Source organism: Idiotropiscis lumnitzeri, chromosome 1 (genome assembly GCF_059441095.1).
Source record: "Idiotropiscis lumnitzeri isolate Australia: NSW breed Sydney's pygmy pipehorse chromosome 1, RoL_Ilum_1.0, whole genome shotgun sequence".
In the NCBI taxonomy this organism is placed as follows: Eukaryota; Metazoa; Chordata; class Actinopteri; order Syngnathiformes; family Syngnathidae; genus Idiotropiscis; species Idiotropiscis lumnitzeri.
Genome location: NC_142391.1, coordinates 9,642,987 through 9,655,942, shown reverse-complemented (window position 1 = coordinate 9,655,942; position 12,956 = coordinate 9,642,987). Strand labels below are relative to the sequence as shown.

Here is a 12,956-nt window from a genome sequence, read left to right as displayed (position 1 = left end):
TGTTTTTCTAGCTTTTTTTGAACTCGTCTTCCAGTTCTCAAACCTGGCCTCCTTTCACAGCACTCGACTTTGCTCTACTGCTGCTCCAAGACCACCTCCTTTCCAGGCCCATCTGGGTTTAGGACGTGAGTCTGGAACTACCATTCATGCTGCTTGTCATGCCTTCATGAGTGGCGAGCATCCGAATGCTGTAATACCAAAACAAGTTCAAAGATATTTACTGTGACTGAACGCCAAGTCATGGTTGTGCAACGCGTTGGAAGATTTAGTGTGAGTCCTTGCTCAGTGTAAGTTCTTGGCTCTCGTTGTGATTTGTAATTTCCGTAAATGTGATGAGGTTTAATAGTTTTCCATATGACGAGTGAAAGAGGATCCGACCAATCGCGTTATGTCTTGAGAGGCTTTCTTCGCAATCAGAAATTTGCAAAGATTAGCTGGGGTTTAGTTTCTCACATTACAGTTAGGTCCTAGATTATTTAAACAATGTAATATTTTACCTTGATCTCTTTTTGAATGACCCACCACAGCTTTTTAAGGAGGTGAAAACTACCCATCACCCATCACTGCCCATCAACTCTCTTTGGACAGTGAAAACCTGGTGAAGAATTTGATGTTGTACATGGGACTCAGACGTCAGGCAGCCTCGCCTGTGACGAGATTCAAAGTGAGGATCTGTCGACTGTGGCCACAGTGATGCCCAAATAATATATATTTTTTATAACGTATATATATATATATATATTTTTTTTTTTTTCCATCTGGGCTATATTTGAAAAGCATCATGTTTTGTAATTTCGCTACTCTCACTTCACGTTTTAGACACGTCTCTCAAGATACATAGTGTAGTCCAATTTTACACCACTTCACACTCTTTCCCAGGGGTGGGCAAACTTTTTGAATGGCGGGCCACAATGAGTTCTAAAATTTGACAAAGGGGCCTGTCCAGGAGCAGATGGATGGAGTGTTTTGGTAACCCCACCTCATCTGAGAAAAAAAAATACATTTAATTTTAAATGAAAGTGAACAAAAGCATTACAACAATATGTCTTTGAAAAACCACATTATTTTGAAAATAAAACATTAACAAGGTTTATTCATTAAATTTTTTTCAAGTTTGGCGGGCCGGATTAAAACGTTTGAGGGGCCGCATGTGGCCCCCGGGCCGTAGTTTGCCCACACCTGCTCCATCCACGACTTGGTTTGCAGCATATAAGAGATTGTGTAGTACGTTTGAAATTGCTGTCATTCATGAATAATGATCAATTCCACATTCAGCTCTTGTGTTGGATCTCAGTAGATTATGTAGATGTGCTTAATGATTTATATACTAAAAATTCAGATTAGGTTATTAGTATCACTTGTTTTTTTACATTAAATTTAGTGGGCTAGTGGTCTAGCATGTAACATCTTCTGTTTGGTGTAATTGACCGTAGCTGCTCCGAAACATGAGCTTGTTTTAACTTCCAGCGGACACAGAGCCGAATAATCCTGTTCTCCGTCTGTGAACTGTGCTCACATTTAGCAGTTTATTCATCTGGATCATCAGGGATTTAATTGAACATGCATGGCTATCATTTGATAGCCCAAACATTTTTCCATGTGTCTTTTAAAATCATGTTCAGTGTAATCTTGGCCCGAGGTCTTCAAATTGCTTTCAAGTCACCCAGAACAAGGAGGGGGAAGAGTTAGTTCCTCCTTGGCTGCTTTGCTGGGGCCTAATGATGACAACAAGCATGCGGAGTAGTGCTTGCTCTCAGTGGCCCCTGATCTGCAAGCAGAGGGGGAAGCTGTGAGCTCATGTTGGAAGGAAGTCACTTCGCCATTGGAAGTCAATGGCAGGGAAAGCAACATCTGGCTAAACCCAGGAAGAGAGGCAGGATGCGTGCGAGCCAGGTATCATTGTAAACGATGGAAAAAGCTCATCATGAGTTGGAGTGAACGACGGAGCAGCGTTTGCGTTCCGCCTTCTCTGGCGTCCCCACCTTGACTCGAGCACCTTGTGTTTCCCAGTGTCATATCCTAATCCATGGGAGCCGCCCATGGAGGTTCAGGATCTAGGTCAGCAGCTGTCCGCGACAGTCAGCTGCCTTTTCAAAAGATGACGCGAGAGAAGACTATCAAATGTTTGTCTGTCTCTCCCCTTTTCCTTTCATTTCTTCTTCCCGCCGGCAGCGGGAAAGACGCTTTCTGCTCTGTTCTGATTATAAAGAGTCATGCATTGACTTGCGTTGCATTTATCACAGCTTGGAATGTTGTGTGCGTGTGTGTATTCATGCGTTTTATGTAGTGTGTTTATTTATCTGGTTATTGTTGTGTCTGTTGGGAGCTGATTCATTGCATAAATACATGGTGTGTGGCTCTGAATCACATGTAACTACAAAGTCGAGCGCAGACCTCTGCCAAGGTTGAAAGATTGTGGTCTGCATATCAACACAAAAAGATTCCTGGTAAAGAGCAGTTTAAACAAATGTTTGTATTCACATTGTCACATGTATAAAAGTGAAAGTATACAGCGCCGAACAAATATATTACACTACTCATCGTAAGGTTCATACCACGGTGGAGGAAATTAACAGCACTTGTAATCAAAACATATTTGATATTATACGTTTCTATAAAGGTTAATGCAGTACTATGTAGAAGTCATTTTAAATTATAAAATAAAATGATTTGTGACACATTTACGGTTTTACCCCCCCAAAAAACTGAAAATAGTAAATCATATTATTCCTAGATTACAATGTTGATTATGCTATGATTTGATTTATTTGTAACTCCTCAGAAAAGCACACGTTTGAGTATAAAAAGGTGAGATCTTATTGAACCTGAAAGAGTACTCATTAAAGCACTTTATCATGCTGGATGGTTTCTGGGACAAATAGATGACAGTGGTCTAATAAATTTATTAAGAACTATACATGAAGTCAATTTAAATGAAGGTGCTCTGACATGTCTCAATGGGGATTATGAAATAAGCAAACACTTTGTACATAACATATCAAGCGACCACAAAAATGACGTGTAATGCAAACTTGCTGTTGACTTATCTGTGCATACGTAGAGGACTTCATGAAGGACTTTTTCTGCAAAACCAAATATGTATCATCACTAAAATAAAATTGTCCATTAAGAATTACCACAAAATTTCATGAACTCACAGTTGATGCCACATTTTAAAGTTAAATGAGACAATAGTATTAGTTACCATTGTTTTGTGGATAATCTTGCTAACTAACACGCAAAACAGCCAACAAAGCCTTTTTTCATTCAAGCTCCATGCCTTAATTCCCGTGCAAGGTCATTACTGTGCTTTGCAGAACCCTTATGGTGATCTGATTTGGTCTGGTTTGTCAATATCTTGCTCTGCTGACTGTCTGACAGGCCAGAAAAGAAGGATCCAGATGTGTTTTTGCAAGAATCAATGTCAGAATGGGCCAAGAAAACTTCCTAAGCCCCTGCATCCCAGGTAGGACTTTCTGCCTGTCTGTCCGAGGCACGCGACTCCCCCAAGTCGCTCACATGAGCTCAGCTTCCAGGTCGCACAACACGGGCTCAAGTAATTGACCCAAATCAAACGCTGAAGGGGGAAAAAAAAAAGTATGCCCGGGTCAAGCTTTGTTCTTCGACCCTAGTTTTAATACTTCCTGCGGCCCTGTTTATCACTCAGGATGCTGTTTCAGTCCAGACAAGTTCATCATCTAGTCAAGCAGACTAAATGGGTGCTGGGCAAGCTGATGGAGGCCTCATGGCAACATCGTTTTCTCTGGGAGTCTGGGACCGGGATCATTTTTCCCTGGTTGTTTTTTCATTTAAGTGATGAATTATCTTTTCTTACCAAATGTCTTTTGTGTCATCAAAAAGAATCTTTGTGGATGAGTAAGGGTCACGGCTTCTTGACCCACAGCAGATGTTAGTTGAGACAACTATGCTTTTATTGTAGATTTAATTTGTACAAATTTATTAATCAAGCAGAGTTATGACCTAAGACACAATGCTCATCTCTTAGGAATATTATTTTCTGTTGCACAGGCTCACCACGCTTAAACCAATTTCACGGCGATGCACACGCAATGCTGATTGAGTATACATGTGTGGGATGTTCACTTTGCTCTGAGGTCATATGTTTGTGGTCTTGTGATGATATGACTGACAGGACCCAAGTGAGACGGGGACCCCCTGAATCCTCCCCTCAGCTGACTGGGACCTCCCGCACCGTAAAGCGTTATCCGTCATCCTCTGGACCGATCACCTCCAACGCTCTGCCCAACGGCAACGCCCACGGAAATGAGCACAGGAACAACGTGCACTACTTCAACACTCACAGGCCAACCAGTAACAACCAGCTACATGGACAATTCAACAATGCATTATCGCCAGCAGGTAAAAAAATTACTGTGTACCGTGAAATGAATGTCATAAATATCTCTTTACATGCACACTTGACATTTGCACCCAGACTTGCCACGTCAAAACAACCAACCAACTGCTTAAGTCACAATACACACTGACACATCCTGCTGTGTCACTGCTAACTGAAACACAGGCCACAAGAAAGAAAAAACAAAACAAATATTGGCAGCGTCCCAAACTGTACTTCACGCCTGTGCTCAGCTGTGCTCCTCATCTGCATGCTTGCCTCTGCAGAACAGTGTGAGCAGAGGTAAACACTTGGAAATTATTGGCAGCTTGCCCACTCCTGCTTAAAGAATACCATATAGTTAGTTTTATGAGACAACTTAATTTCAATTGAGGTCTAAAGCAGTCAGAGTAGTGGCGATATGCTTGTTGCTTTCTTCTGATGCACCTTTGGACTGACTATATCAGTTTTCTTTAGTTATTGGCTGCTTCCTTAAATAGTGAACCAAGTCCTAATTAGGCGCTGTGCTCTGATTTGTCACCCAATAGGATCGTCCACTTAACTAAAATAACACCAAACCTCAAATAGACCCTTAAAAAAATTATGTGGCAAAAATGACCTTTACTATGACGCGATGCCATGCACCAGTGTTGTTGTAGACATCATTACCACAAGAATCACCTCGTGAAAAGCAGACATGGGATCTGTAAAGCTGAAATTCACGTTTACTGTAATACTGCTAGTTCAGGGGTCTCACACTCAATATGTGGTGGACACTGAGATGGAGTTTGGGTGTGTCAAAGGTCGCATCACATATTCCACAAAAAAGGGGTTTCAAGTATTAAAAATGTACAACAAATTCAATCTTATCAATCTTTAATAATAACAGTTTAGAAAATTAATGTATCTTCATCCCCGCAGTACTTTGCATAATCATCAGTGTGTCTAGTTGAGTAATAACATTTGATTTTTTTTTTTGTGCAACACAACTTTCTCTGTGCGTTCAAGACATCCTCCTGTGCTCAAAAGAAAAAAAAAGTCTCCTCTTTTTATTTTTTTTAAATTGGCTGCATATAATATAACTAGGATTGGGTGACATGATGTCTTTTCCTTCCACTTGGTGTCACTTTCGAATTACGTTTCACCAAAAACTGTCATGAGCCGCAGCTATTGTAGCCAACAAGTGACTAAAAATAAATACCCGGCGCAATGACGCAAAAAAAAAAAAAAAAAAAGAGAGCCGAATCCAACATTAAACTTTGTTGGCAAGTAGGGGGCCGCAAAATGTAATCCTATGGGCCACAAATGGCCCCCTTGCTACATGTTTGAAGTCTCTTTTCTCAAGACTATTCTGCACATTTCCTTGCACACTTCTGTTGTCTTTGTTTACTTTTGGGCTCATTGGGTACCAGAGTTACCGCAAGATCACATGTACTCAACATTCACTTGCGCTCACCTCTCTTTGCCCCCTTCACTCATACACCCATCTGAAACACCCTCTCGCAAAGATAAAGGCCCTGGAGACTAGCCACCTATCTGTTCCACGTTTGCTGGCCTGCAGTGCAGTTGCTCATTCAGTTACAGCGTGCCAGTGGCGATTATCGGCACACGCCCTTGTGCACTTATAAATTGCCCGTTACTCCGCCAAGAGATGAGTCGAGTGTGACAGGGAGGCTGAAGAAGAAGGAGGCATGGAGCTTGCCTCCAGTCTAACTCTGATGTTGCTCCTTCTCAACCGGCTGTGCGTGTGCGTTCCAGGGGCCAACCTCACCTCCAGCCTGGACCGCATAAAGATCGTCTTCACGCCCACCACGTGCCGTCGGGTGTGCAGCAACGGGCGCTGCTACAATAGCTGCGAGAAAGGGGACGTGACCACTGTGTACAGTGAGACTTCGCACCAGCAGCAGTTACAGCAGCAACAGCCAAAGACGACGGGCTTCCGACTCTGTGAGTTTCGACTTCAGGCCCTTACGTTATCACCGATTTCTTATCTTGTGTTTTTGTCACTTCTTCTCACCTCTTCACTTTCCCTTGCTTATTTTCTGGTTCTCACACACAGTCCCTACATCTCCTTTCTCGACCTTTTTTTATGGGGTGAGACTGACAAAATGGGTTCCCAATGTCATGCTGTCTGTCCTGAATACCAAAGCTCAGAGAGCAGGAGATGAAAAAAGCAAAACAAATCTTAACTGTCAAAGAGAAAGAGAGGTTGGGAGAACGGGAGAGAAAAGGAATAGAGCAGATTAAAAGCAGGGTCTGTAAAGGAGGGCTAATCTCCCCAAACACACACACACACACGCACACTTAAGAGATGGTGGTCCCACGCTCCCACCACTTATCCGCATCTCTCTGCGGTTTACACCTCGCCGTAGCCCCGACCGTTAACCATTTAACATGCTCTCTGGGAGAGCGTGTTAGATCGAAAGACGAGAACGGGCGTGTCGCAGAGACAGAACGAACAGCACGGGCCAGGATTTTACAGGGATTACATTAAACTTGCTATTTATCCGGTGCGCTTTGCCTCCAATTCACACAGTAGTGTCCATGGGAAGGGAGGCGGTGGTCAATGCCAAGGTCAGGGGTCGTGACCCTGCATGTTTTTATTTCTTCAGTCGCAAAGGTCCAGCTAAGGCTCAGACTAATAACTGCTTGTGGATTAGTGATGACGGGTGCACGTACCACACACATACAAGGCCGTACTAGTTACATAAAAAAAGGTAAACAACATTTACTTTAGGGTGCTGCTGTATGTAATATACCCTTACAGGCACAATTGCTAGGCAACATTGGATCATGTTTTGGTGGATATCGGTTGGATGGATGGACTGTATCTGGCGTTAGATATGCAAATGTCATATTTCAATACTTTTCGGTACGAACCATTGGTGCACACAGAATCTCGAGATATGGGAGGCTGTTAATGATGTATTATTGCATCCCGCAAAAAAGAAGGCAAAAAGAAGGCTGCATTTGTGGGTTGCTTTTTTCTAAATGGAAAAAAAAACCACGGCTGTCAAATTCAACTCATGGACTGGGAAAGGGTTTAAGATTATGATTGTGCATCTATCTTGATTTGCTGCAAAACTGTATTTGATCGCGTTTTTCAAAAATGGGGCATTATTATCTATGCAAAGGTGTAATTTTTGGATCACACTGGAGTTATCAAGCCCACTGAATGAGGTGCCTGGGTTATGTAAAATGATATACCGTGATTAATTAAAAAAAACTATTGTATCCTGTATCCAGCAACAGCTTATTCCTGCCACTCCCCTCTTGGGAATCAGAATGCTTTTTATTTCCTTCAAAGCCCACCTTGATTATGTAAAAGTATAACGTGTATTAAAAGGAGGTGGTGTGCGTCCTGTTATCACTTGGGCGTACATTTTCATCAAGGAATGTCGAGAGGACCGCAAACAGTTATCTCATGCTTTTGTTATGCTCCCTACGCTGGTGCAGTAAAAAAAAAAAAAAAAAACCCGGCTGTGTAATTATAACAGGCTCCCTTGCGCCGAGCACTTGCTGTACTTGAAAGCATGACATCACATGGGGTCGACGTCTGTTTATGGAGTGAGAAACGTGAGCATGTGCTTTTTTTGTTGTTGTTTGGTTGTTTTTTTGAGTGGATGCACAGATTGACGCAGTGGGAAGCCTACAGTAGGTTTATGATTATTTTTTTGCCCCGGGTGGGACTAGCCCGACGCAGACAAGTGCGGACCTGCGTCCCATACTGAAATAATTTAATAGCCCCCTTGAGCTGATACTATAGCCAGCATGTCGAATCAGAGAAGGCCTTTTCTTACTCCTGAACATAACATTGGTAGTACTCTTACAAACCAATACTATTATGTTCAAAAGCATCTATTTTTAAGCATTTTTTTTAAACCTGACTTCCTTTTGCCCCCCCCCCCCCTCGAAAACTTTAGAAATTTATAAAGATCAATATTCCCATGCTATTTTTTGTGTGCAGACTCTTTTAGTTCCTGGATTTATAGGGCTCTATTTTGGTAGACTGGCGCCGGTCCACTCAGCGTAAAAACAGGCGTAACTCCATTTTCGTGCCAGCGAAAGTTATTCTACCGTGTTTGGGGCCGTGTTGCGCCTGTCTGGGAGTGCTGGCATACAAAGCAGTCTCGGCCCCGATGCACCTGCTAATTCAGTGACAGTAAGTAGTCTGTACATGGTGTAAAACTGTCACGATCGTGTGCTCCGAATTTCGAACCCCAAAGCAGAGCCAAAACAATAAAAAGCAAATATTGTATTTTATTCAAACAAGGGAGCACGAGAACGCGAACAAGAAATAAATGCAAACTAATCAAAAACAATAACAACATCAGCAAAAGGCTGATGCAGAAACTAAACTAACTTAAGTGGATGGGCGGAGCGCAGTGGAAGTTAGAAGCTAACGGAAATTAATGTAACGGAAGTGCAGTGAACAACTAACAAAGGAACTCAGCCCAAGTGGGAGAAAGACAGGTGACAAGAAACAAAACAACAAAAAATAAGTCCTAACTACACAAGGTAGGACAAACAAAAGCAACGAAGACAGGAAGTACTAAAACCTGCACCTATATACCCTGCTCATTGGAATGACCAGCAGGTGTGCACTGGAGGCTCAGCCCATCCGCCAGGCCCAGGGACTGGAAAAAAAACCAAATGTTAGTCACTGAACATGACAAAAACAGGCACGTGTTCATTTTCGTGCCGGGGCCATGGTTGAGTGCAGCCTGTTGGTGAATTTGGTAGATGTGCTACGCCAGTCTACCTCACTGGCTGTTACTTCCACACACCCAGCACATCTCGCAATTTGGTGACAAAAAGTAGTAAAAGTTTAGACTGGCTAAAAGGTGGTCGATTTTGCACCCTGGTGGTCGAACATGATTTTGGTGTATTCATTCAAGGCGCTACTAGACATATTCGGCGTTCCGTGGACATTTCATTCATAATGTGACACCAGCGTGGGACAGTCCTTCTGAATCATTTTTGAACTCCATTAATTGAACGAATTGTAATCATTATCATTTTAAAAATACAATGGTAGTAAGGGGTTGAGGGTGAACAGGTTACCCTCCAATTGCCCACATCATACCATCCAAGTGACAGTAATGCACAAACTCCAGCCAGTCTAATTTGCTAAAAGGTGCAAACTCCCCATTACACCCAGATTCTACCTGTTGTGTTTCCGCAAATGACTTTCTTCAAGTCCCTGATTTAACTACCACCAGTTGCTTTACTATGTACATAACTGGCTGAGAATGCCTTTAAAATGTCGTTGGTGTGGAGAGATGTGTTCTTATCCTGGAATGTGCAAATCCAGTATAGATTAGTCTCTTTCACCTTTTCAGAGACTAAATAAATGGGCAAAAATGAGGAGAGTAAACTCAATTGTCCTTTATTTTCTATTACCTTTAAGTTTTTGTCTTCTGGACATATTCCATCCCTCCCTGTCCTCCGCCTCCTGGCTCACCGTGTTAATGAATGCCTTGTGACACAGGAGCTCATTCCCATCATGCCAGTAAGACCCAGCAGCAGTATCTTCCTGCTTGCTAATTTGCAGCTGTTTAAGAGTGTTAACGCCTCAAATGCCCTCCATGAAGACACTGCACAGCATGCCTTCCTCTTTCCTCTCATAACTAATCCAACTCATACTGAGTTTGGAAGCAGGCCGCATGAATCTGATGAGGTATGGATGCTTTGCTTGGTCAACCTCCATGCACCTGGGTTTCTGATTCGTCATGGTTATATGCTGTATATATATATTTTTTTTGTTTGCTTCATGGGTGCTTGAATGTCGGGGAAGTCAGTTCATTATGTTCACGTTTAGAGATGAGAGTGGGCTCAGTTATGTTGTGAGCTGTGCCGGCACGCAGCCGTCATCCCAATGGATAAGTTGAAGCAATGCAGTCAAACGTCATCCAGACAAAGCTGCCTTTTACTTTGCTCTTTCTCTTTTTCCATTCCGAAAAACAATTCATTTGGTCTACTAGAGTGAGACATTTTCACTTTCAAGGATGTACATTTTCTTTCCTATCTTTGCTGAAGGGTTAAAGCATCCATTCACTGCTTGGACTCATTAAATATAGTTTTGAAATAAGTAAATAAAAAGTATTTTCATTTATTACAATTTGAAACAAGTGAAATGTGAAACATAACCAGAAATTATTTCATTGGACCTGTTTATTTAATTATTGTAGTGTTAAATAAGCCTATAATTGCAACCCAACCTCCCAAACCCCCCCCCCTCCCCCCTCGTCTTCTTCTCTGCAGTCTTTTGTCAGATCCCCTGTCTCAATGGAGGCCGTTGCATTGGCAGGGACCAATGTTGGTGTCCAACCAACTCAACCGGGAAGTTTTGCCACTTGCCAGCTCAGCCTCACTCGAAGCCCACCACTCACAAGGACTCCAGAAACTCTGGACACAAATCTCCTTCCCACACCACGTACACTCTACCGCTTTCCAATCAGCAAGGTAAGTGCCACACTTCTGCAGCCAAAGGAAGGGCAGCTTCTGCATCACAACCGCATGAATCTGAACATCCGTTGTCCTTGAATTACCCACTTGGAGTCTTATGGAATTGGCGGCTTTGATTCCATTGTTTCCCATCACAGGATCAATTTCCAATTGTCTTGGTTTTGCCGATTTATTTTTTTGAAGCAGAAGCTCTGAATTGGGGGATGTCAATAAAAATGGAAGTGTGTGATTCCGTAAAATTGTGTGAAAAGAAATGCAAAAAAAACATTCTTGTGAGAATATGTTATAAAAACACAGAGGCAAGTTTGTTGTTCAAGTGCTCTTTATTAGGTCTAATTCATATGACATATTTGATTCATGATAGCGGATTCTGGGAAAATGCCCTGGAACTTCAGAAAGATCTATCCCCTCAAATCGGAAGGATAAAAACACTCTTTTGACACATTGCAACATCTTCTCCCATCTTTCACATCTGTCCTTGGCCTTTAAAGTTGGATTTAAATGTGGTAATCCAAAACGCTTTAGGTGTATGTTTTATAGTATCAATAGTATTTATTGCCTCAAATTGCCAATTATTTGGGGATTAGGTGAACACAATTTGAATTGAAATTACATTCTTCACTTATTGTTTATATACAAGTTGTATCACTTGGCTTTTGGTTATATGAGAATTCAATAATAAATAAAGCTGCGAGCTGTGAATCAAGGGGCTCTCGCACCCTCTTTCACATGGCGAATCCTTGAGATGATCATCAAATACTGGAAAAAGACACAAACACATCACAATTTCACATCGCTCATCTTTCTACGGCACCTGCTTCCAATTGTGGCTCATTTCAGTGAAATCCTTGATAGGAGTTTGTCAAAGTATGAGCCCTGGAATTTGCCCAAAATAGCTGCTCACTCCAAAATGGAAGATTTTTGGTGCAATTCTCAAGAAATAGCTCAGCTCACTAACCCACATGCATGGCCTCACACCACGGTAGCTTGTTTTCTAGTACAACTTGTTCATGATTAACTGTTGCCAAAAATGAAAGGTTAGCGACTTCATGTTGTAATATTTGGAATGTACGGTCATTTAAAACGTAAAAGAGACGATCAACTTACCTGATGACTCGATAGGAGCAGTCACATCGGCAACCGTGGTTGCAGCCTTTATGCAGCTGTCCTGTTCCTACCGTCTGTGCCTCAAACATCTCCTTTATATACTTTGACATCAAATGGAGAGCTTTCAAATATCCAATAATTTTGTTGTAACTTTTGTCGTAAAATAACCGGCCAAGAAACTATTGTACTCTCATTTGCGAGAGTGTCCATGAGTCCCCACAAGCCAAGTGTGTATCTTTTTGTGAGTAGTATATACAGTAAGTTAGCATCTTTCTCTTCCAGTGTCACTTCACCCATCCTTGGTCAAGGTGCACATCCAGCACCCGCCGGAGGCCGAGGTCCGCATCCACCAAGTGGCTCGGGTCCAACCTGGCCAGAGGTTGCCTGCCTCTGAGGGGGCTCACTCTGTCCAGCAACGTTCTCAGCCAGGCAATGGCCACGAGCCCGCTGTCGAGCACGGCGGCAGCCAAGTATACACCAGCATGGACGGCCACGCCAGGATACACCACCGTCAGAACGGAAATGTGGGAAGATGCTTTCAGGAGACAGTTGATGGACAGGTATTTGCCCCGTGGTTACTGTACCCGTCATCTTGAGGATGGATGAGGCTTTACCACACTGGTCAGCGTAGTGTTATACCACTTCCTCGACATGTTTTCTCTTAGTATGCATTCAGAAGACTAACTCTCTGTGCTTTTTTCCCTCGAGGCTCAGATGGCATGAGTTGCGAGCAACACAATACGATATTGTCTTTTGCAGGAATTGGAGGAATTCATGTATAAGCCTCTCAATGCAACTTAATAGTAATGGTACAGAAGTGTTTGCTGTTAGTATTTAAGCTTACAGGTGGCGCAAAACAGTGCAGCTTAGTTGGATTTCATACAAAAGGTAACACACTGTAATGAGAGGAAAACTGGCTACTGTATTTCGTTAAATAGAGCTTCCTACTCTCCAGTAGTAGAAGCCATATCTCAATTGCCTGACACACAGTTTCGTCATCTACTTGTACAAATAAACACCTATT

General features: G+C 42.5%; 1 protein-coding gene across 1 annotated transcript in view; it reads left to right on the top strand.

Annotated features, from left to right (window-relative positions):
* The window catches only part of LOC148343111 (latent-transforming growth factor beta-binding protein 2-like), a 92,326-nt gene that overhangs the window by 32,433 nt on the left and 46,937 nt on the right, over window positions 1-12,956 (top strand). Inside the window, exons 4-7 of the mRNA XM_088315496.1 lie at window positions 4,154-4,380; window positions 6,116-6,304; window positions 10,622-10,822; window positions 12,215-12,492. Of these exons, the coding sequence (XP_088171622.1) occupies window positions 4,154-4,380; window positions 6,116-6,304; window positions 10,622-10,822; window positions 12,215-12,492 (895 nt within the window). The remainder of the gene's footprint in view (window positions 1-4,153; window positions 4,381-6,115; window positions 6,305-10,621; window positions 10,823-12,214; window positions 12,493-12,956) is intronic.